Genomic DNA, 24,693 nt, shown 5'->3' on the forward strand with positions numbered 1-24,693 from the left:
GTGCATCATCTTACTACACATAACGTCTTTGATGAGGTTGGCCACAGCTTGTGATCGAGGTGTCTCCTCCCAGTTTATGATCTGAGCAGTAGTCGTAGCAGTTTTCCACCTAGCCTGCTAGCTGTGTCATTTTTTTTTTACCCTCAAAGGACGACGACGGCTGTATATCACCTATCAGGTCAGTGTGATGCTCACGCGTTTCTGTAAGACAACTTGTCGTTTTGCTGCTGATGAACCAGGAATGTAAAACGCCATCGTCAAACAAAAGTTGCTCATGTGGTGTAGATGTTACTTGAGGTGTTAGTTGAGCTAGCTACAGCTAACCACCTCATCCAGTCCTGACCAGTCCACCGGCTCGCTCGGGCCTCTCTGCTAACGTTAACTCACATTACGACTGTTTGTTTTCGTGGTTACCAGACAGTCAACTTACTGGTTTAACTACACCAACACAGAGCAAATTTACAGGTGCTCTAACCCGCAACTTGCCATGTTGACTCCCAACTTGTGGCAGCAGTGTTCCCTACTGGAGCTGCTGTGACATTGCGGAGACTTTTGGACTTGAGGAATTTGTTTCGTGCGCTTCAAAGCTTATGACAGTTAACGGCTATTGGTCAGATTCTGTTGTTTCAACACGTGGAGGCATGAACAATTTTAATATTATTTATTTAGATATTTAAAAACCTAATACATTAGCGTACTGTATATCGATGCTTCACTGTAACCAGAAGTGCCACCTCATCGACAGCTCTCAATCCGTTAGCAGTTAAAGGTGACAAGGCGGGCTAACGGGCGAGCAGTGCTCCCTTCAGACTCGCCATGTCGTATGTTAGATTAATCAACGTCTCTCTTCTATTCTATTGGGCAGTTTTTTGTTCTAAAATGCTTTATATGATTAAGCCTCTTTTACATTTCAAAGAAACACACTGGATTGCTTGCACTGACACGCTCGATATATGGCAGAGCTTTCTTACTCGTTGTATGTGTATTTTAAGAATACTGATTTGTATGAAATAATTGATTACGTTTGTGAGGAAGTCAATTAATCTCATAAACGTGTTACTTTAAATGATCTGCATTTATATCGTGCTTTTCTACTCTTGAAGACCACTCAAAGCTGCTTCACACTACAGTTTTTCTCTTCACTCACACATTCTTACTGCTCATCTATGTGCAGCCCCTTTTTCTATCACACATCTTTCATACTCATTTGTCAGGAGCAACGTGGGGTTAAGTGTCTTGTCCAGCATGTACACTAGCACAACCAGGAATCGAACCCTTGACCCTCCACTTGAAAGTTCACGGTGGTTCAGTTGTCTTTCAACTGGAAGGTTTAAGAAGGTCTGGATTGTATATATGTGTATATTATATGTGTATATATGTATAAATATGTATGTATTTATGTATGTATATGCACTCTTTCATGCCTCAGCTATAAGAGCCAGAATCTGTGTAGTGCTGTGTAGTGCTGTGTTGATGTTTAGTGACTGCTTTTGCACAGGGAAGATTGCTAACAGGTGACTCACAGACACTGAGGACACAGGGTGCTTCTTCTCCTGGCTTTTATTCTGTGTTTATGTCCTGTTGGCCCCTTTTTTCTACACCTTCCTCTGTCTGTGTTAGCAGGAGCCTACATAATCATTCCAACAGATGTTTCCTCAAAAATATATTGCCAGTGCTCACTATAGCCTTGGCCTATTGGTGATGAAATAAAGAGTGTAGGAGTATAGATCAAAGCAGTAAAACCAAATCTCTGATGACAATAACTCCTTACTGATTTGGGTAAACAATCTATTGGTGAATCAGGCTCATGGCTCTCATTTAAATGTTGTTGTTGCTCCCTGGGTGAAGCTGAATTTGAAACTTCTCTCAGTCCTTATCTGTATCACATGGTTTTACTCTTTTGCAACAAGATATGCTTCATTGAAATAATATTTCAATACCTCAGATTATGTGAGGCAGGAGAGTGGACAATGAACACTTCATGGTGCTGGCGTTTTGCCCATAAAATGTCTCGCATTACAAATATGGAAGTGTTTAAAGTCTATGATGCAATTTTGGAAGTAGGTTAATCTCAGTTCTGTTTTACAGTAATTGTTTTCTATTTATCAATTCATGTCAGAAAAATCAAGGACTTGGGTACAGCTGTAGTCAAATTGAGAATTACTTTATTTACTCTTAAACTAAGGCAATGTATTTGGCTTCTTCTCTGGATGCAGAGTAAAGTAAGTGTCAGTGGCAGAAGATTAAGATTACTGCTGTTGAAAATTCTCCAGACTAAGTTGATCATTTTCAGATGACTGCATCCGCTCACCAATGAGGGCATAAGAAGGCTAGGTGCTTTTCTCTTTCAACATGTTTCTGCTTTAAACTATATATTAAAACTGCCAAATAGAGTATCTTATTCTTAAATGTCTTTAAATTACACCATGCAGTCTTCCACTGTTTAAGTGTTCTTGCTCTGGCCTCCTCTTGACCTGAAGGCAAAAATCAGTTGCATTCAAAGACACAGCAGGGGTAAACTGGAACATCGCTTTCAAACTAGGTCGTATACAGACTAATGTTCACCCTTCATTCTCTGCTGAGAAATATCTTGGAGGATGTTTGACAGTGTTTCATCTTGGTTGTTTTGGTGAACTGCTGTAGTTAAGCTCTTTTCAGGCCTTTTGCAGGAATGAAAGGTATGTTTGTTTGATGCTGTTGAACAAGTTCTATATTGGATTTCTACCCAGTGTGAGGTCATGTGTCTTGACTGACTTGAAATGGAATCAAAATGCTTTCACTTTGCAGGGGAAGAGAGTGGTACTGACACATTTCATTGGTTTGCTGATTTAATATTTTTTTAGGTTTATTTCACGGTGAAGGAATTTTGGAAGTTTCATGAATCTAAAGTTCAAAGCAACTTTTTTATTGCTCCTGTATTCTGTTGGCATTTGCAGTCTCCTATTAACATAATAGTCTGCTGGTAAATATGATGAAGTAGGTTTTGTGACATTTATATATTGTAAATGGTTTATTAGGGTGGGTGAGGAGGACATTTCTTTGGCTTGTGTGTATAGAAAATAATTCGGTCAATAATTAGTCACTCCTCCCTCTTTTAGATCCTTTTTTTTGTAAAGCAAATTCCAATTTCAGCTTTTTTTACACTGACAATGAGCACTATATGAGAATTTTACACATGTTGTCCTAACCAACGGCTTGTCCGACTGGTTGGCTTAGGTTGCTTCTCTATACTAATTGTTTTTTCCTGCTTTGAGTGTGGTCACATGGTCATGCTTCAGGCTTGGTGTCTGACACTACCACAGAGAAGAAATCATACGTGGGCATGCTGCAGATCTGTGACATTGAGCTCGAACTGAAAGCACTGCTTTGACACCAGATTTGCTAATTCGGTTAAATAATAAAAAGGAAAAAGGAAAAAAAACCTAATTCCACGTGACACTCATTATCAATCAGCTAGCAACACGGCAGACTGTTTAAACAGCAGTCTATTCAACCAGTCTGTTTCTGTCGTTTGGAGGTCTGACAAACATGATAATCTGTTTCTCCAGAAATCCCATTTTTGAAAAGGTTGCCAACTGGAATTACATGATTTAACATGACAGACTGAGTGAGAGAAAATGTTTGTGGTACTGTGTGTACCCTGGTCAATGTCACAGAACGATGAGCTATTCAGAAGTACATGAAGGCATCAAAATAGTCAACCCATTAGCCAACCTTTTGAAGGAGTATTTTTAGGTTTGTGACTGACATACTTGGGTGCTGAGAAGCTTGTTGTCATAACAGAGAGTGCCACCATTTACAGAGGCAAAATAAAGTTGATGAACTTGCCTTAAAGGCATATCTCTACTTGCTGCTCAGTCTATTAATTCACTCTTAATTCTTGCTGTCAGAGCCACCCACAACACCAGTTGGCCAGGAAGAGTTGAACTCAGCAAATAATACATTTGCAAGGTTAATTAACGTAAAGGTTATATGTGAAATATGAAGAGCAGCAACCTTAGGTGTTAACACAGTTACTGCAGTCCCAATTCAAAACTGTGTGTGTGGGCTGCCACTCGCAAACAGGGAAACACTGACCTGCTCTATACTTGATAATACACTGTCTAAATGCACCATCGGTTTTATTTTTATTTTTAAAACATTAAGCCCATTTGATAACCATAGTAAAATAATTCTCTTTCATCCTCTCCAAACAGGCTCCTTTTGTGAGGACCAATTTTTTTCCCCTCCTCCCTTTTCCTGTTTTTTTTTTATTTTCTTTTTGTTTTATTGGTTTTGGTGTGGAGAGAACAACTTCACCATCACAGAACTGCAGCCAGTTTTTTTTGATGGTGTGGGGTCAGCTTGTACCCACTGACGGACACAAGCCTTGTGTAACGGATTACCGGAGGAAACATGAGCACAGCCAAGTCTAGTGGGATCAAAGTGCCCAGCAAGATAGCTCGGCCCCCTGGGACAGGAGCTCCCAAGACCAACCCCAGCACAGGTAAGTTTCAGAGAAAGTGCTCATGTTTATTTTGCTGGCCTTTTGTTTACAGCAACAAACTCCTACACATTTTAGAAATCTGTGTGAACCCAGGAATTAAAGTTTAACAATATTCTTACATGTTCATTTTCCTTGCTAGAAACAAAGATTGCACTCTGTACTGCATGGAACCTGTTCCTTGGGCTATGGTTGGCTAAAATAAAAAAAATAAAAAACTGAACATCTACACATCCTCTAAAATACAAGGCATACTCTGTAAAGCTTATTTATTTATATATTGGCTTTACTTTACAGTACGAGAAGGGTTAGGCATGTGACTATTTCGTTTGAGTGATGGGGAGGGAATCATGGAGATCGTGGCATCAAAATTGTCACCAGTAACTATTAAATATTTACATGTAAATTTTAATCATGAATTTCATCTTTTTCAAACAATTTTTCAAACATGAGTTTCAACACTTTTTTAAGTTTGTAAGTAAGCACATGTTAAGAGGAAAGGTTTACATTTGTTTGTAATGTCTCTCTCTTCTCGCCTTATATTTCAACAGGAGCTAAACCCGACAAGTCAGCTGTGAGTGCCAGTGGAGGAGATGCCCAAAATGATGAGGAGAGCTTCCAGGTTGGGGAGCGGGTTTGGGTGAATGGGAATAAGCCAGGCTACATTCAGTTTTTGGGAGAGACACAGTTTGCCCCAGGACAGTGGGCAGGGATTGTTCTCGATGAAGCGATTGGGAAGAATGATGGATCAGTGGCAGGGGTGCGCTACTTCCAGTGTGAAGCACTGCGAGGTATATTTACCCGCCCATCCAAGTTGTCTCGCACAGAGATGGAGGCGAATGGAACTCAGACAGCACCAGCTTCCCGAGCTGCATCACCCACACCTTCAGTTGGTAGTGTGGCAGCTCAAACCCCTGCCACAAAATCAACATTACCTTCAATTACCACAACAGACAAGAAGCCCTCCACCACTACACAAGCTGCGCCATCTGCACCGGCTACGCCGGCTGCACCAGCTACACCAGCTACGACATCTTCCAACCTTGCACGCACAAATAGTGAATCTGTCTCCAACCTCTCCGAGACTGGGTCAGTCAAGAAAGGCGAAAGGGAACTGAAGATGGGTGACCGTGTCTTGGTAAATTCTTTGGAGTATTTAAACCTTTTAAAAATGCACCTGTTTTATCTAAGTGACAGAGCTCTAAAATTAAATTTTTGTGTATTAGAATCACAAACTCACTCACAAAACCCTTCCTCTTCTTCCGTGCAATGATCTCAGAGAAATTAACAAATGAAACATGTCCTCTTATTCCAACAAACATCCGTATCTCATTAATTGGATGCTTTGTTTCTATCAAATGTAGTCCCCATCTGTTTGCCGTTTTGTAGGTCTGTTTATATCTTGATCAGCACCTTCCTTCCGCTGTACCGATTCTTATTTCTCTCTTTTCTCAGTCGGGAGGTGATGTAACACATTATTTTAAGAGGAAGTGTCACTCTTGACAATGGAGCTGCAGAGGAAATGTACTTACTACCATCAAATGTAGTTCCATGTTAAGTCCATGTTGTGTCTTTTTAAATAATTCAAAACGTATTGAGTTTTATGTTGCACCATTTCCACCAAGTGGTACACGGCAGTTCAGCTATGCATGGTGTGGTTTAGAACAGTGGACCACACGGTGTAACGGCTAGTTACATAAATTACAAAACTATTTACCTGCTCTGTAAATAGTGCAATGTCATATCAGTGGGACATATTGTAACAGAGGACATCCAGCATACAATGTTCTGGCATGGTGCTGTTTATCACTGGAAGACAAGCTTTGTTTGAGAGAAGGCTGCATGGAAAAACACAATTTTATCCAAGCTTCACATAAGTGATTGTTCTGTCGGCAAATCAGACTTTACTACATGGCTCCACCATATAGTGGCCATACCACTGAATAATATTAATAAAAACTGGGATGGTATGGATTGGTTATTTTGGGACCCATCTCACTGTTTAACAATGCAAATAACTGTGTGACATACTGAACTGAACTACTTGGTGGAAATATGGCTACTGTTGACACTTTGACTACATTATTTTGAAAGCTGTAACATATTTGCCTCTGTTGCTTTGATGGAATGATCTCACTTTAAGCTGATTACGAGGCTTCTCTTATCTGTTAAGGAGATTACATGGTTGCTAATGTATTTTCCTCTCAGGTTGGTGGTACAAAGGCAGGGGTGGTCCGTTTTCTTGGAGAAACTGATTTCGCCAAAGGGGAATGGTGTGGTGTTGAACTGGATGAACCTTTAGGAAAGAATGACGGAGCAGTGGCAGGCACAAGGTACAAAAAACCAAAAGTTGTTGTGTGCATCATCTCCATATCCATTTTCTCCATTAACTGTATTCCAATATCTGTTACCAGGTATTTTCAGTGCCAACCCAAATATGGCTTATTTGCTCCAGTCCATAAAGTGACACGCATCGGCTTCCCTTCCACCACACCAGCCAAAGCTAAAGCAGCAGCAGCAGCTCGGAAAGTAGTGTCCACTCCATCAGGACTGAAGAGAAGCCCCAGTGCCTCGTCCATCAGCACCATGAGCTCTGTGGCGTCTTCTGTCAGCGCAAAGCCGAGCCGCACAGGCCTGGTGAGACGCACTCAATTTTAAACATCAGTTTTAAAAAGTTGTACTCATATAATTCCTTACTTGCGCAGCAGTTCAACCGTTTGACCAGTTTCTCCTCTGTCTCCCCATAGCTAACAGAGACATCATCAAGGTATAATCGCAAGATTTCGGGCACTACAGCCTTGCAGGAGGCATTAAAGGAGAAGCAACAGCATATTGAACAACTAATGGCTGAAAGGGACATGGAGAGAGCCGAGGTTGCCAAGGCCACCAGCCATGTTGGAGAGATGGAGCAGGAAATGAACCTGCTCAGGGATGATCAGGAGCAGGTCAGCTCACCAGTGGTTGATAAGTTTCAGTTTGCATGAACCCCTGTGCATCCTTTAGTGTTTTCAGATCTATACTATCGCGTTAGTGCCCTTTCATGTGTATAAAAAAACATATTTGTCCATTGTCTAACCCCCATTGAAGATGGAGAGTAAGATGGATCAGTTACGTGCCTTGGTAGAAGCTGCAGACAAAGAAAAAATGGAGCTCCTGAATCAGCTGGAGGAGGAGCGTAGGTAAGACTTGCAGATTGAGATACAGAGTGAAAGCCGAGATCATGATGCTAGTGTACTCTTACAGTTTTATAAAGGAAATGTGCTCAGTTGGCTTAATCTTTCCATTTCTCAATGAAGATGAAACAAAAAACAAGCGTGATTTTTCTGTCTGTTTAACAGGAAGGTTGAGGACCTTCAGTTCCGTGTAGAAGAAGCTTGTATTACCAAAGGGGACCTGGAGGTAACTAGTAAACACAGATCCACACTACTGCCACTTAACAAATATTGTATTCACTGGAATAAAAAAGTGCTAGTGATGTTTAACTTGACATGATTCAGTGAATTAAAATAGAAAGGTTTTAATATTAAGTTACAAGCATCAGGTACTGTAGTCACTCTGCATTCTGGTCCAAACCTTATTGTTTATCCATTACAATAAATGGATTTCTTTTTAGTTCACGTCAATGTGTCGTTTTAGGTCCAATACAATTAAAGACAGGACAAAATGAATCCAGACAAAGCATTTGTGTTGTCCCTCTGCAGTGTTTGCATGGACAGTTTGATACTGGCTTTTTCTAGCATTAGATCACATGCTCTAAAATACAGTCTGTGAAGGATTATTTGTGTTTCATGTGGTCATTAAACTGTATTGTTAACAGACATAAATATAGTTGGGTGTTTGCCCAGGAAAGCACTTATGGGGAGAGAGAGAGATGTTTTGCGAACCTCATACGATAAGCTTTTATTAATTTCTTCCTATTATAGAGAGAGAAATTTACATTTTGGTATACATAGCTGCTTCCCACACATAATATTTTACAAAAAATTAAAGCAGTAGGCTCTGAATACTAATTGCCTAATTCTCAAGTGAGTCACATCCCCGTCCCAAGTTAGGATATGCAGGACTCAGTGGTGTCACTGTTCATATCTGATCAAAGGATTTCTTATTTATTCCACAGTGCTACACAAAGGACCACCTCAGTTACCCCAAAGGCACCTGAACTCAAAATAGGTGTTTTAAAATGAGGGCTTCAGGGTTAGAAAACCCTTTATTTTCTTATTAAACATGTATACTAACAGTTAATTTACTTGCTCGCAAATGTGTATATATTAAAAACTTGCATGTAGCTTGAAATACACCACCAACAACAAAAAGACAAACACTTCAAACAGACTACTCAAAAATGCTTGTTGATTCCAAATTGTTGAAGGTGTACTAATGTTGTGCTATAACCCATGCCTTCCTGTTCAGTGATCTGATATTATTGCTTCTTCTTCCTTGTCGTCCTCGTCTTTTCATGTTGGTCCAGTGCTCAAAGTGGAACCACTGGAGATGCTCCCTTGTCATTCCTCTGCACAGTCACAGACTTGAATTCTGTCTGCCCACCACAGCTTAAGGGGAATAACACTCGGCTTTAGAATTCAAATGTAATTTGTATTCCAAGACCCATTTCCCAGGCTACATCAGAATTTATAATGCACAGTGTGTTTGTAATATTTTAATAGTAATAACAATAATTACACCTGTTCTCGCTTAATTCATTACCTTCTTTGTGGAATATTAATCAGTCAGAAAAAAAAGTCAGACATGACAGTAAAAAACCTAATACAGGAAGACCTACCTGACATTTATATTGGTGTTATTCCCCTTATCCATATGTGTATATATACCTGGTAACATGTAAGGCTAGAAGCTTGAAGCAGGAAATGCTTCAAGTTACCATAAAACCCCTTTATATCATTAACAGACGACATAAAAACCCAAATGGGGATCCTTCGTATTTCTTGAGCCCCACATGCTTCTGTGTTACTGAAGGACCTCTTTTTATCCGGTCATAAATTCTGCACATGGTGGTCTGATAACTGGTGGCTTCCTGTACATTACTGACATTAAACCGTGTGGACAATGGCCTTATCGACAAAGAGAGAAATCAGTGTGGTTACTGATGATGCTGTTTGAATGAAATCAAGGCATACATCTTCCTTTTGCTTAGTGTAAGATTTTAAGTGCAGCAAATAATTGGGTATTGATTAAACAAGTCACATAAACGTTTTTTATGATATCATGCATTAATGGTACAACATTAAGTAACGGGGAGGGCAAACAACCATCACTGGTTTCTCTTAATGATGTGGGGAAGTCAATTTCATGTAATTTACCAGCTGGCTTGAACTAAATTGTCAAATTTTCTATGTATGATAACAATCAACATGCTTTGTTCACCAGGTGTCAGCTCTGCATGGTTACTTTTAAATTGCCGTCAACGACACACTCATCCTGAACATCCATAACAAATGCCCCCTCCCCTTTTTCTGCCTGTCTTGTATTTCCCACCATTCTTTAACAAAATTCCTGCAGCTGTTTATGGCACAGCCTGAAAGTTCTGCATGGGGTTTCTTACCATTTCCACTCATCCATGACTGCCCACAACCACCCAAAGACACGCACATAAACTCAGACCATCACCATTCTCATTGTCCAAAACCCTCTATCCTCTCCCTGGTCTCCTTCCCTCTCTGTCTGTGTTGGGCTGGCATGTGATGGTGGCACTGGTGTGTTCTTTTCCTCTCCCCCTGTTTACTAACAGACGCAGACCAGACTGGAGCATGCCCACATTAAGGAGCTTGAACAGAGCCTGCTCTTTGAAAAGACCAAAGCAGAGAAACTCCAAAGAGAGTTAGAAGACACTAGGGTAATGAAATCTGCTCTGCAGTGTGCTGCGTTGGAAAACACAGTTGGAAAAGAGGGCCTTGTTTGGGGGATAACAATGCCAGGAAATTTGCAGTGGGTACATAGAGGTGCCAAGCAATTAGTGTAGCTTTGCTTTTGTATGCGCTTGTGGTGATTGAACCGCTCATATAATACTTCTGCTTTAACAGCAAACAAATTAAACAAACTAATGCAAATATCAGGTTTCGAATACATGTGAAATCAGGCCACCCTGCAAATTCTGCTTCGCAAATAATGATTTTATTTTTTTTTACCATTTTGAAATTAGTTCCCACAAATTTCACTTGGTCCAAGTTGAAAAATATACATTTCCTTTAAAACTGCTGAATATATACGTTCTTGAATTTCCATCTTTCCTTGAGTGACAGCCCTCTAACTTGTGCTATTTTTCAGTAAGTTGGTCAACCTGAACTCACACCTGCTATACTCGTATCACTGCTTAACCAGACAGACAAACCTCCCCCTGTCCTCAGCTAATCAGTTACTATTGATTAGCTTGGTAATCCTGTGTTACTGTACATTTGTCCAGTACATACTAGCATCCATTTGTCCTGCTTATTTGGTGTCCCTCTGTTTTGCTAGTCTAAAACCTGCTCTGCCTCCCAGGCACTTGTGAAATACAGATTCAAGAAAAAGCCACACTAAAATCTTAAGTATTAATGATATTTAAATAAGCATAACCAGAGCATAGTGTATTTGGTTTAAAATAACGATAATGTAGAATATCAGTGCATCCTGCAGCTTGTCTTGGATGATGTTGAGCTTTAGGTTAAAAGATAGTGGAAAATGTCTGGCACACTGTTGTAGCTCCATACATGCTTTCAGTGTTCACTCCCATTATTTGTGCCTTTGTAGCCACAAGAGGTCAGTATAATACCATGGTTTTCTCCTCATTAAGGTAACCATTTGATCAGTTTCTAAGAAAGTTCAACTAAATTATTACTAGTGCTTTGTTACATACTATAGAAGTTGTGTTTTTTGTTAAGTAGCATTAAAGTATAATTTTAGTCTATTAAATTATTTCAGGAAGTGAATTTGGACACATTTTAAATGCAAGGTTTCTGGTTTCAAAGGTTGCCACTGTGTCTGAAAGATCTCGTATAATGGAACTTGAGAGGGACCTGTCACTGCGTTCAAGAGAGGTAGCTGATCTGCAGCTGCGTCTTGGAACTCAGCAAGGCTCTGAGGACTCCAAAATTTCTTCTCTTCTGGAAGAGATCAGCTCGATGAGGGATCAGCTGGCTTCCCAAGAAGCTAAACAGCAAGAAGAGCTGGCCACGTACAAGCAGAAGCAAGAAGATCAAGAAAAGGCCCACAGTGAGGCTGTTGCCCAACTCCAGACTGCATCTGTGAAGCTCTCTGGTGAAAATGAGCAATTGCAGATTCGCTTGAGCCAGGCTGAAAAGGAGAATGCTGACACAACTGAATTGTGGAGATCCAAGTTGGAGTCTGCCATTGCCTCTCACCAGCAAACCATGGAGGAGCTAAAGATATCCTTTAGTAAAGGTGCAGGTGCCCAGGCAGAAGAGCTTGTAGAAACCAAAAGTGCCCTAGAGAGACTGAAGTTCGAGTACAATTTGGCTCTAGAGGAAGCTGGAGCCAAACATGAAGCTGACTCCATGGCTTGGGCTAAGGAGGCACAGGCACTGAAAGCACGGCTGTTGTCTTTGACTGAAGACAAAGAGCGACTGGATGACGCACTGCGGTCCAGTGTTGAAAAAACAGAGGAGCAGCACCTTGTAGAGATGGAAGATGTTCTTGGAAAGCTTCATACTGTTGAACTTAGGGTGAAGGAGCTTGAAGAGAAGGAGGCCGTGTTGACACAACAGGTCGGGGACAAGGATAAAGAAACCAAAGAGCAGAAGGCAGAAATGGTGACTCTGCGCAGCCAAGTGGCACAAGCTAACCAGGAGGCTGAGAACCTGAAGAGTCAGTTGGGGAACCTTCAGAGCCAAGAAAATGACCAAGGCAACAAGGTGGGTTTTTAATTCATCATTTGCCATTTTCATACTCCATTTTCATAGTGTGTTTAAGTTAAGTTGTGTCCTTACTACTTCTACTACAATTAATGTTAAGTTAGTATAGCATGTTTAGACAATGAAAGATTGCCCACATCTTTTGTTTCTGTGTTTTTGTCTTTATATGCTATAGGTTAGTGAATTGAGCTCTCAGTTGGAGGGTCAGCAGAAGGAAGTCCTGTCTTTACAGCAGACTCTGACTACTGTAAATCAGAAGAAGGACAGCCTGGAACAAGAACTTGGAGATTTGGTGAGGCATAACTTTGAATTACCACTCAGTGGTAGTGTGTGTCCAAAAGTCTGGGGTACAAATTTTATACCCAAGTTTTTTCTTCACAGAAACAAAAGTTGGCTGAAAGCACAGAGGAGCAGACAAAAGCAGCAACAACTATGCAAGGTAAATAATGAACAATTAATAATCACATGCTTTCCCCAATCATCTGCTTTGTATTCTGAAATGTTCTTTTTGCAGAAACACTTGAGAAGCTCAGTAAGAAGGAAGAGCAATGCACGTCACTGACCACAGAATCAGAGTCTCTAAGAAGTCAACTTGCTGGTGCGATTATTTATTTTTTTACTATATCACAATTTGTAAAAAGCACAGGTTATTTTTGTTGTGTGATTTTCAATGATTTCCATCTTTTAATCAGGACTGGAGAGGAAACTGAAGGCTGCAGATGAAAAAGCTGAGCAGCTTTCAAAGGACAAAAGCAAGCTGGAAAATGATATTTCAGACACGATGAAGGCATCTGGTGATAGTTCTGTACAGCTGACCAAAATGAATGAAGACCTCATTCAGAAAGAAAGGTACCTTTTTTTTTTCCCAAATATTCTCTGCTTTTATGTTGCATTTCAGACTTATGACAGTGTAAAACCATCACCAGTCAAACAAAATGTAGCTTGTCACACTCTTTATGTTGGGCACTGTGCACCTCGAACAAAATCTGTCTTTATTTTGCTTGTTTATTAATGGTTACTTCACAGTGACATGGCATAATCATTGTGCAAATGAAATATTTTTTTTAATGCTTTTATCATTTTTTTTCCCTCATAATTCAGGAGGCTTGAGGAGTTACAGAGTCAGCTTGCAGAGGAGAAGGAGAAAGCCGCACACTTAAATGAACAAGTCCAGCAGGAACGTTCCCGCAAAGAGCAGGAGCTGAATGAGACCAGAGATGAACATCAGTCTCAGATAAGCAGCCTTCAGGAAAAGATTGCTAGCTTGGTTAGTATCGTAGGGCACTCAAACTTGTTAGAGATCGATTTACTCCATTGTGTACTGCTTAAAGAGTTAGTAAAATACTTTAATGTGATAAGTAACTATCTTTTTATTTCCTGTTTTCCAGGAGAAGACTGTTGTGTTGGGTGAGACCTTAGTTAAAGAGCTGAAGGCCACAAATGAGAAGTCCCTTGCTCACGCCTCAGAGGTCCATGTGAAGGAACTTGAGGCACTGCAGAGCCAGGTTGAGAAGTTGAATGAAGAGCTTTCCTCATCAAATGACAAAACCCAGGAGCTACAAAAGTTGGTCTCTGAGCTGCAACCATTCAAGGAACAGGCTCAGGTAAGAACAGTCCCACACAGACACAGATGCATTAGTTGAATCATGGATTTGTTTTTAGCAGAGAACTGCTTTTGATGTTAATTTGTCTATCTGGCTCTCCAACATAATAGGTATTGATTATTACTTAGACTAATTACTTAAGTCTCCCTGTTTCACTCTCAATGTAAACACAGAAGCTTAACAGCAGACTTTTTTGTAATCATTTGTGTCTTCATTTACCATTAATGCGTATTATCAACATTTTCACAGTTGATTTACATCATAGATCCCAAACATTTAGGCTAATAACCTTTTTTCCCCATCTTCATTTTATCTCTATTCTGGATGGTCTGGTATGCCCTGTATGCTTGCAGAGGTACTACAAAATTCAAAAAGTTATATATTTTTGATCACTGGTAAAACCAATTCATTCACAGTATGAAAATGTGTGTAATTGCTTATCACACACACATAAACCGTATTAGTCTTGTAGCTGCATAACGCACTACCGTTGTAAAGTCTCAAGATTGCTATTTGATCGGTGCCAGGTTTTTGAAATTGGAAATTTTACAGACATCACCTGCACTCTATTAAAGACCTGAAACTAGCAATTGAGACTCATAACTGCCTAAGATAATTCAAAGGCATTAAAACTCATGTGAGAGTAGGCTGATTTTCCCATAGACTTCAATATGAAGTATGGTGTTGCCCCCTGGTGGATAACTGCTCAATTACTACTCAACTACTCAATTTTAATATACAGTCAATGTAGTGATACATTTTTATTAATGCACTAGATGGATTCAAGCCATGTTACTATGTACATATTATATTAGATTATAACTACTTTTACAGTGTACCCCTGCAAGCATTGCTTAAGTAGAACATTTTCACTTTCTAAGAATATGTTTTTTTGTGTGTGTGAATTTGTAAAACACAAAAGGCATAAATTTAATTTGATTTGAAAAAATTCAGTGTGGATCCCCTGTAGTCACACAGTGAAGTGCTGCATACGATGCTGCAAGTGACGTAGTAGTCGTACACTCTGGCAGCCATCTGCCCCTCTTCGTTTATATCTTTCTAATAGTTTAATAGTCATATTCGGCATTAATATGTGATTAATTAAAGAGCTGAAGTGAAAATGTTCCACTTTTTGTAAATGATTATGGTGTAAGCTGTGGTGTGGCCTTTTGACAGTTCTCAGTGCTTCTCCAGCTTAACCTTTCCAAATGCATATCACTTATGTTCATATCTGCTTGGTTTATTTTTGTATTCATCTTACTTTTCCCTGTGTGTATTTTATATATATATTCGCCACCTTTTTCCCTTCATCTTTATTTTCTCCAGTGCCTTTCTGCTGAGCTTGACTCCTACAAGCATGATGTTGAACAGTTGTCCAAAAATCTGGAAAAGCAGAGTCTAGAACTGGAAAACACCAGTAAGGAAAGTGAGGATGTTAAGACAGAGAAAGGCATACTGGAGAAACAGCTTTCAGATTTACAGACAAAGCTCTCTGCCCTTGAGAAAAATCACCAGGAGCTTTCAGTCCAGAATAACGAACTGCTAATCACCAGAGATAAACTTTCAAAATATCAAGAGGAACTACTCGCCACCAACAAGCATGTAGATGAAGAACGGATTTCACTGAATGCAGAGTTAGAGAAGCTCAAAGGTCTTGTTCAGGAAGTGCAGACTGAAAACAAGAACCTGCTGCATATTAAAGGTGAACACTTGGCCCAGATCGAGGAGTTTCAAAGACAATGTGCAGAGAAGAATGATTTGCTCCAAAAGCATCAACAGGACATTCAACAAATTCAAGCTAAGAAGAAGCAACTGCTTGAGGATTTTGAAAATGTCTCCAAAGAGAAAAACCGTCTCGAAGAGGACCTCAATGAAAGCCGGTCAAAGCTCACATGTGAGAAGGATGATCTGATTTTAGAGAGAGATGCCGCCAGAAATGCCAAAAAGTCTCTTGATGCTAAGAATGCTGAGTTGCAAGAAAAACTCAAATCTTTAAACTTGGAAAAAGAAGATCTCACATTGAAGAATACACAGCTACAGGCGCTCACAGAAACACTGACAAAAGAGAAAGTGGAGATGTCCTCTGAAATCAATGCCTCAGTTTTGGATAAAAAGAGTCTGGAGTCGATGAAAGAGGAGCTCCTGACTAAGCTCACTGTTGCAAAGAAAGACTTGGAGACCTCTGTCCGTGAATGTGAAGAACTGAAAGCCTCAAAAATGAGTCTGACCCAGATGCTGGAAGAGTTCAAAAAAAGCAGTCAGGTGACTGACTCTGAAAGACATAATCTTCTGCAGGAGAAAGAAGACTTACTTGCAACCCAAAGGAAAGTCGTTAATGAGAAGGACAGGCTCCACAAAGAGATAGAAGACCTAAAGGAAAAGCTTCAAATCTCAGCAGAACAACTGACCCAGTCCAATGACAAATTTAAAGAAGCATTATCATCCTTTGAGCAAGAGAGGCAAGCATTTCGCCTACAATGTTCTGAAGCTGAGATGTCTCTGCATGCAATTCGAAAGGAAAAGATGAGCCTGGATTCAGCATTAGAGCAGCAGAAAATGGATTATGAGCTTCTGACAGTGGAGAAGGGAGAACTGGAAGAAAAACAAACAAAAGTAATGTCTGAGAAACACAATATTTCTCTTGATCGAGAGAAGTTGGCTAGTGATATTCGCACGACTAAAGACCAGTTGGATAGTTACTCTAGAGCTAATGCTGACCTCATTCAAGAGAATTCTAATTTAACAACAACGCTGGAGGAAACCAAACGCCAAAAAGATGAGGTTGAAGCAGCAGTGACTGCTTTAAAACGGGAAAAGGCTGACCTTCAAAATGAACTGCAGAAAAATAACTCTGATTTTGGAATTCTTGAAAAGTGCAAAAATGAACTTGTTCAAGAGCATAATAAACTAAAACTGGACTTTGAGAAGACTAACTTAGACCTTGCTCAACAATTGGATAACCTTACCAAAGTTAAACATGGTCTGCAGCTATCACAGACAGATGCAGACAAACAAGTGCAGTCTTTGCAGAACGAGAACCAGAGGCTGCTTCAGGAGATGCAGGACTTAAAATGTCAGACTGAATCGGTGTCGGAGGCCAAGCGCATCCTTGAGACTCAGCTACAAGCTGAATCTGGTGAAAGGAGTAAAGCAATGTCTGACAAGGATAGTCTTTCAAAACGAATTGATGAGCTACAGAAAACATTGTCCGAAGTTACACAAGAAAATACAGAGATATCTTCCAACCTTAAGAATGCAGACGAGCAAAAGAAGTCTTTAACTGTGGATATGGAGAGTTTGAAAACGCAGTTAAAACAGCAAGAGCAAGAATCAAGTCAGTTGACACAGGATAAAGAACAGCTATTGTCTAAGCTTGAGGAGATGGAAAAACAGACAGCCTTTTTGACCACAGAGAAAGGAGACCTTTTAGCTGCACAGTTTAAGTTGGAACAGGACATGTCTTCTCTCAATGCAAGCCAAGAAAATTGGCGCACAGAACGGCTTAGTCTTCTTGATGAATTGGAGAAGTTGAAGGCAAACCATAAAGGATTAGAGGACGAAGTCACGGCCCTTAAATGTGATAAAGAACTTTTAGAAAAGCAATACAGGGATGCTGTCGCAGAGGTATCAGCTTCTGCCACTGTTAAAGAAGAGATTTCCTCCAGTGTTTCGGAGTTGACCACTCAGAAGAATGCCCTGGAGGCGGAGAGAGATGAAGCTACCCAGCAAGTCAGGCAGCTCGAGTCCCAACTAAAACATGCCATTTCTAAGCAGCTTGAGGTACTCCTAATCTGGTAGTGATCACTGACACTTGTTTAGAGTGGCTGGGGCTATGTCACCTTCTCACTGCATGCCTGCTGAGTTGTCTCCCTTTCCTATTTCCTTTTATTTCAGTGTCTAACTTTCATCTTCCATTTACTAACTGCTGTTTATTACCCCTAGCTCCCAGCCTCTGCCTGTGGGCTTATAACGCGATCTAATGTCAGTTAACATAGTTTTACAGCACATGTTTATGTATATCCAAGGTGATCTCACACACACCATCTGTTTCATATTTAATTTAATTGTATCATATGATGCTAAAACATTTAATCAACATATAGGTGTTTTTGTTCACAGAAAGTGTAGCTTCAACAATTTGCTTAATCTTAAAAAAAAAAAAACTAGTTGTCAGGAAAATCCGTTCTGAGGCCACAGGTTGTTGAGTATTATGGAGTAGATACTAATCATTCTCCTCAGTGTAATAGTTTTGCTCTTAATTATAAACCCTCTGGTTCCTCTTGTTCTTGAAAATTGCAATGCGCTGAAATTTCGCATAGAGTGATTCTTAGTAATTACCTAATTTGTTAAGCATGTAGTGAATTTGTAAAATATTATTTAAATGATTTGAAGTCTAATGAGTAGCTTCTTCAAATGACTACTAAATATTGTCTTTCCAAAGGGTGAGTTCAGTAAGTGTTTATGTCTTAATTTGAAACTGCTGCTGTTCTTATACATCTTGGTCATGCACTGTTTAGGCTACAGAAGCCTCTGGTAAGACAACCGAGGCTCTGGAACAGCTGACAAAAGAAAAAAACAATTTGACGCAGGAGAAGAATGAAGCCATGTCTTTGCTAGAAAAGCTTCGGAGCTCCAAACAGGAGTCTGAGGACAAGGTAAGACAACGTGTTAATGGTTCAGCTTTTAGTAGTAAAGTGGTGATCCTCATCAGGAAGTGCTGTGCATGTAAGGGAGATAGAGTCAAGTGCAATGTTTGACACATTTGTCTTGTTGCTGTAAATTTTTTTTCCCCATTATTTTGTTTAGCTGGAAACATTGAAAAAAGACAATTCCAAGTTCCAAGAAGACCTGAAAGTATCCAAAGATCAGCTTTCTACAGAAAGTCAGAGGATCAAGAGTCTGTGCCAGGAAATGTGAGTCTATCTGCAAGTTTGGCTGTTGACTCAACAAAAGTCTTTTTGATTTAAAGGTCAAATTTGTAAGAATTATTGACATCCAATGGTGAGACGCAGTCAAACATGGACTTAAATAGTGAGTTAAACTTAAATTTAAGACTAATTGGTGAAGGTGTTTCTCCAGGCCAGTATGTGGTCCACTTAAGTTGTCTGTAATTCTGACTATGTGCTGATTATTAAATTTGCATTCATTCAGTGAGGAGCTGAAAGAGGCCGCGTCAGTGACCTCACAGTCTCTGCAGATGCTGAAAGAAGAAAACAACAAGTTGACTCGGGAGCTTGACGGCAATCACAAAGACCAGAGTGATCTTGTGAAGGTGCAACTATTTTTATTTATACACAACTACAATCCTCACATCCTTTTTATTTTCAGATTTTGATCTGCACTTGAGATGAATGAATTTCAAAAGTTTTACTTTATTTTATCTTATCCCCTCCTAGCTTCAAGATGAGCAATCACTACTCAAAAAACAGCTTAAAGAGATGAAGCAAAGGTATGACGGCACATTGTCCTTTTGTGATTAATACAGGTTTTTTCACGGGTTTTGTGATTCATATGAGGGCTTTTTTTTTTAAGTTCAAATGCTTGTATCATCAACACTTACTAATAAGCTCTGTGTGTTTGATTAAGAGATGGGGTTGTCATGTGTTTTGCTTTTTCCTTTTAAAGCCTGCCAAATAATGCCTTCAGGTACCCTGTCTTCTTATGTGATGTCCTTCATCATATCACAACACAAATACTGTACTGTTAACCATGTATGGTAGGCATCTTGATGCCTAGCATGACATATAAATACAGTTTTTTGTCATTGTCCTGTGGATTACATGATATATTTCCAAATTATATACAGTGACATAATGAAAAATTATTACCATATAGAATGTCTTTCTCTACTTATTGTCATAGTAATTGTAACGATAATGTAACCTTGAACAACTTTTGTGAGAGCATTGTTGGCTGATATTTTTGCATGTCTCCTTTTGAGATCTTTTGATAAATAAGTGAAAATAAATAATCTGTTGTGTGTTGTTTTGCCTCTGAGATCAAAGTTTGTACTGTCTTTATAGCGAGAGCACCTTGAAGAAGCAGTTGGGCAAGGAGAAGGCCGCGCTTGAGCAGTCGGTTCATAAAAACAGTGCCTTAATCTCAGAAAAGGACCAACAGATGAAAAACCTGAGGAGCGAGGTGAGACTCTCAATGCATCGTGGTCATTTCTTACTGGCAGATAAAACAGTGATAATGGATACATTTCCTACATTGCAACAGCATGTTACTTCTAGGTCAAACAAACAGTTTAGTTTGTTTTTCCTCCTCACCTCCCTAAAACCATCACTATAAATATATCACAAACTACATGGAATAATTTTGGATCACTAACACTAAAGTATTTGCTGTTTCCCATTACAAGAATATGAATAACAGAATAAACCAAAATATTCTGACAGTCTCTCATTACTAGGGGATAAGTGGATCTAGTACCTTATCTCTCCCCCAATCAATCCAATGCTTCTACAGACGTACCAAACATTGAATAACATGTTTTGTTTGCAGCTGGATGTTTTGCGTGGGGAAGGCGTCACAGCTGAGAAACTGCAGGCCACAGTTAAGGTCTTGGAGCAGGACAAAGCTTATCTACAGGAGCGTATTCAGAGACTGGAGAAGGACCTGGCTGCAGGGCCTGAAAACAGCTTATCAGGTAAGAGATTCTGAGTTGTCTGTGCTCCAGCCAAACCTTCCTGACATAAATGTGTCAAAGGCGGATTTTCCACTCTTAGAAAACAAACTGCAGTGCATGAGAGCTAGGCAAAGTAATGCAGGCTTCACAACTTCTTGGGCTAGGAGCGGCAGCTTCAAGAAGTATTCAAGAAACGTCTTAAAATGTCATTACTTCGGCAAACGCGCGTAGTCGACCAACTAAATGCTTGCTACTGCTGCCACTGTGGTAATGGATGCACCACGAATTAAGTAGCCATTGGAATTCATTTGTATCTGTTGAGTATAATTACAAATGGAGTCAACAAAGTTATCCACTTTTCATATTCAATCCAATTTTTTTATGTCATGTTGTTTCCAGGTGATGCAGTTTTGGATCAGCTAAGGGAGGATAAGGAGACTGCAGACGGTCAGGTGTGTATGCTGTTGAAAAAATGCCCCTCGTACGTGTGGAGAAGCTGCTCAATGTGAAGATGCTTTCCTACTCTGCCCAAAGTAGTTTTTCTGTTTTGACGATAACCCAGTCACTTTGATGTATTTATCATATTTTGGCAGTCGTACAGAAACCGTCTTCCCGAACGCTGTGTGTGAAATGACTGTGCTGCTTACTCAGATATTTACTAACTAGAAAATCTTTCAGTTAGCTGTCACAGTATAATATTTTATCGTTTTGAATTTTATCAAAAGCCCATTCTGACGTCACCTCAGCTCCTACAGCTGTCCAGCATTTCAATAATAGGCCGATGACGACGCGTCATCAGTTCCACAACCTTCAATTTAAGTGTCATCGCCACTGTTTATTATAAAATGTTATACTGTAGTATGTGTCAGTGATGTGCAGTTGCAGTGAGTGGGTCCTAATTTAAATCTCATTATTTTTCTTCTCCCCCTCTTTCTTTTTCTTTAATCGCAACTGCTCCTCTCTGCCCTGTCTCTGATGTTGGCAATGCTACACCACCATCAGGCAGCGGTTTGTTGATGTTTTTCATCAGCTTCACATGTGCATGTTGTTTGTCTGTCACTGTCACTGTGGCTCTTTGTGTTTATGCCAGTGGATCACATTACACACCGTCTCCCAAAGATAAACTGAGCTGGATTTGTTTTTTTTTTGGGGGGGGGGGGGTCATAGATGGGAAGCAGATGTCACATCTCTTTAAGGTGCACAAGGCAGGATTGCTATGTACGACCCAAGGTTTCCTCCGCCGATATCTGACACGTATTTTATTGCGTTAAAAACTGTTTTAGGTTGGGTAATATACCCTCTCTCAATCCCAGTCTAGTGTACAGACCTGTGTTTCTGGCAAATATGCGAAATTAAATTGGGCCATTTGCCTCGATCCTGTGTTTTCACTACGTTTTAGTTAAAAGTTGTCAAAGCTACCTCTTGTCAGGGAATGTTTATTCCCTCCTACTCTACTGAGTGCTGTATGTTATACTTGCAGCACTGTTAATAAGGTAACAATTGTATTAGGGGAGCGACAACAGCAGCAAACGGTGGGCGTTTGATTGTATTCGAAGGAATGACGCGTCATTATAAATTAGTTTGAGTTTTAGAGAATTGACCTTCCACTCTAGAGTAGGGCAGTAGTGGGAGCAGTGGCTTCAGTGAGCTGCCTGAAATTTAAAATGGAGCAGGTAACGATGTACAGCAGCGCAACGGCTGTGAGGCAGGGAGCATGGCGACCTCAGTGCCATACGCTTTAGTGAGCAATGATTGTAAATTTCCATCAGTCCTCTCCGCTCTCCAGCTTGACTCCAATCACCAGGTTAGCTTTTACGTTATGCTGTTAAGATATTGTTGTTGAATACAACAACATGCAACATGCAGCAGAACCCACAAGTTTGAGGATCACTTCTGCTCAATATGAAACTCACCACAGACGGGTGTTTTACCTCGTCACTCATTCCAAGCTTCACTTTTTCATTGGCAGTATCAAATTCACCACCATATCTCATACTGAGGTAACAAAGTCACAGGAGTGAAGGCACATTAATATTTGCACACAATACACTAAAGCTGTGGTGTGTAATATTTGGTGAGGTTTATTTTATCGTTGATAATATTCTGCCTCAATTTGTAGCAGTGCGGACGCAGCTGGGGCGAGAAACACTTCTAATTAAAATGCTGAATTACCGGGGGCTTTGGAATAGGGCGGTTCACTTCTGAGACGTGGGCACTTTCTTTGTGTTTTCAGTCACATTCCAAATTGTTAGCATCTGTCTCTCTTTACAAGCAGAGTGTTGCTGTTGTCTCGTCATTCAACAAGTCACCTCCTGTGTGCAGCGCGGAAATGTCACTAGGGGAGCACAAGATCAAACACAGAGTCGTGTGGAGCTGTAACAGACGTGTTTATATTTAAACGTTACGCACTACAGTTTTAAAAGACTTCACAGGGAATGTCACAAGAATGAAAAAAGTTGTTGGTGGATTATGGTATATGCACCAGCAGCGACGTTGATTCTTCATTTGCATCCCTCCTTTGCAGATTGAGTTTCTGAATTCAGTCATCATTGACCTTCAGAGGAAGAACGAGGAACTCAAGGGCAAACTGGAGACGATGGCAGCTGCTGCCCTCAATGGGAATAATCCAAACGAGCAGGATAACTATGACGGGTAAGCGCCACTCACAGCACATTTTCTCACACTTGCATTACACCAGTTGTGTGGCAGCTTTTCATGTTTTTGCAAGACATACCTACGTACCGAGCTGCTTCCTTTTCTCCGCAGCAACGGAGAGGAACCCGTGAAGAAGAAGCCTCCCCCTAGGCTCTTCTGCGACATCTGTGACCGCTTCGACCTCCACGACACAGAGGAATGTCCCACGCAAATGCAGATGCCCGACTCGCCGCCTCACACCACCTACCATGGCAGTAAGGGCGAAGAGCGACCCTACTGTGACATCTGTGAGGTCTTTGGCCACTGGACCGATTCCTGTAACGATGACCAGACCTTTTAAAGCCTTTTTTAACCCTCGTTCGCACAATCACTACATTTGCACATGATGTTCGATGACGCAGTTGTTTTGGGGTTTTTACATTTGTGCGTGTGTGCTTTCTGTGTGCTTGTATTTGCCAAGCATTTTTCTTGTCTCCACCAGCCGCCACACGCTCTAACAAGTGAAAAGCCTCCTCGGTATATCTCCTCTAAAATCCACACATCCAGAAAAAGCATACATCGGATAACTTAACAGTTTGTGTTTGTATTGTGAAAGAATTTTGGGGGGGGGGGCTGCGATCGCTTCGAAAAACCTGCATTTGTGTGAGCGGAAACTGTGGGTGGACTTAATGTTGGAAAAGCAATGGTTTACGAATCATGTAATTTATCAATATCCTATCAAAACTGTTTGCACAGCTTGTCGGGGACAACAGAGCTAATATAATCATTAAAGGTCTCGAAAACTGTAAATTACTGGATTAAATACAAATATTGTGTGCAAATAATTGGTGAGCTATAGTTTATTTTTTTATGCCTGGAAATACAGTGTACTCTTGAACGGTTTGATATATCTGTGTTATTTTGTGAATGGGGGTGTGTGTTGCTCCTACATGAGGTTCTGCAGGTAGGAGACCAGAGTTGTTTGGCTTTAATAGGAGCTTCTTTTCACGGTCTTGGCGAAGAAAACCAAAGCAAAGAAACAGTCATGCTAAAGTACTTCCCGCTTACTGTCAGCCCTCAGTTCCAGTAAAATGGCCTCAAGTTTCCCTGTATTTGCAAAAATTTCATTTCTGTATGAAACGATTAAATTCCCTTAATTTTTTTTTGAATGTCTGTATTAAAAAAAATATTAGAAATTTATGTTTAAATTAAAAATTGGATACATTTTAAAGTGCACCACGTGCAGTCTCTTGTGTTTTACACCCTGTTGTATGTAACACCTGTGTCGCAGTCATTCCATTCATCTTTATATTTTACACCAAGTCTCGGAACACAGTTCCCAATTCAACTAGTACTGGATTTAAATCAGTTTCAGTTCAACCTTTGTATTGCAGGTTTCAGAAACCTCTGATTTTCGTTTTGCCATTTTAGTAAAGCAGCATCCCCCAACACCCCACATGAATTTACAGTACATCA

General features: G+C 40.2%; 1 protein-coding gene across 6 annotated transcripts; it reads left to right on the plus strand.

Annotated features, from left to right (window-relative positions):
- The first annotated feature begins 44 nt into the window (after positions 1-44).
- clip1a (CAP-GLY domain containing linker protein 1a) lies at positions 45-24,453 on the plus strand. 6 transcript variants are annotated; one of them, XM_058635273.1, is made up of 28 exons: positions 45-178; positions 4,197-4,486; positions 5,035-5,621; positions 6,692-6,816; positions 6,898-7,120; positions 7,231-7,428; positions 7,571-7,662; positions 7,822-7,882; positions 10,230-10,334; positions 11,446-12,348; positions 12,524-12,640; positions 12,730-12,787; positions 12,863-12,946; positions 13,041-13,197; positions 13,450-13,615; positions 13,737-13,952; positions 15,279-17,732; positions 18,470-18,538; positions 18,590-18,607; positions 18,759-18,865; positions 19,104-19,224; positions 19,349-19,401; positions 19,578-19,598; positions 19,976-20,093; positions 20,460-20,604; positions 20,983-21,035; positions 23,108-23,235; positions 23,350-24,453. In XM_058635273.1, the coding sequence occupies exons 2-28, from the start codon at positions 4,396-4,398 to the stop codon at positions 23,576-23,578; spliced, it is 6,699 nt and encodes a 2,232-aa protein (XP_058491256.1). In that variant the 5' UTR covers positions 45-178; positions 4,197-4,395; the 3' UTR covers positions 23,579-24,453. The 6 variants fall into 6 exon arrangements, with proteins under 6 accessions (XP_058491256.1, XP_058491254.1, XP_058491259.1 ...); XM_058635271.1 differs by having other exon boundaries at positions 18,470-18,607; XM_058635276.1 differs by lacking the exon at positions 15,279-17,732.
- Positions 24,454-24,693: the final 240 nt, after the last annotated feature.

The sequence above is a fragment of the Solea solea genome, chromosome 8 (genome assembly GCF_958295425.1).
Source record: "Solea solea chromosome 8, fSolSol10.1, whole genome shotgun sequence".
NCBI lineage: Eukaryota > Metazoa > Chordata > Actinopteri > Pleuronectiformes > Soleidae > Solea > Solea solea.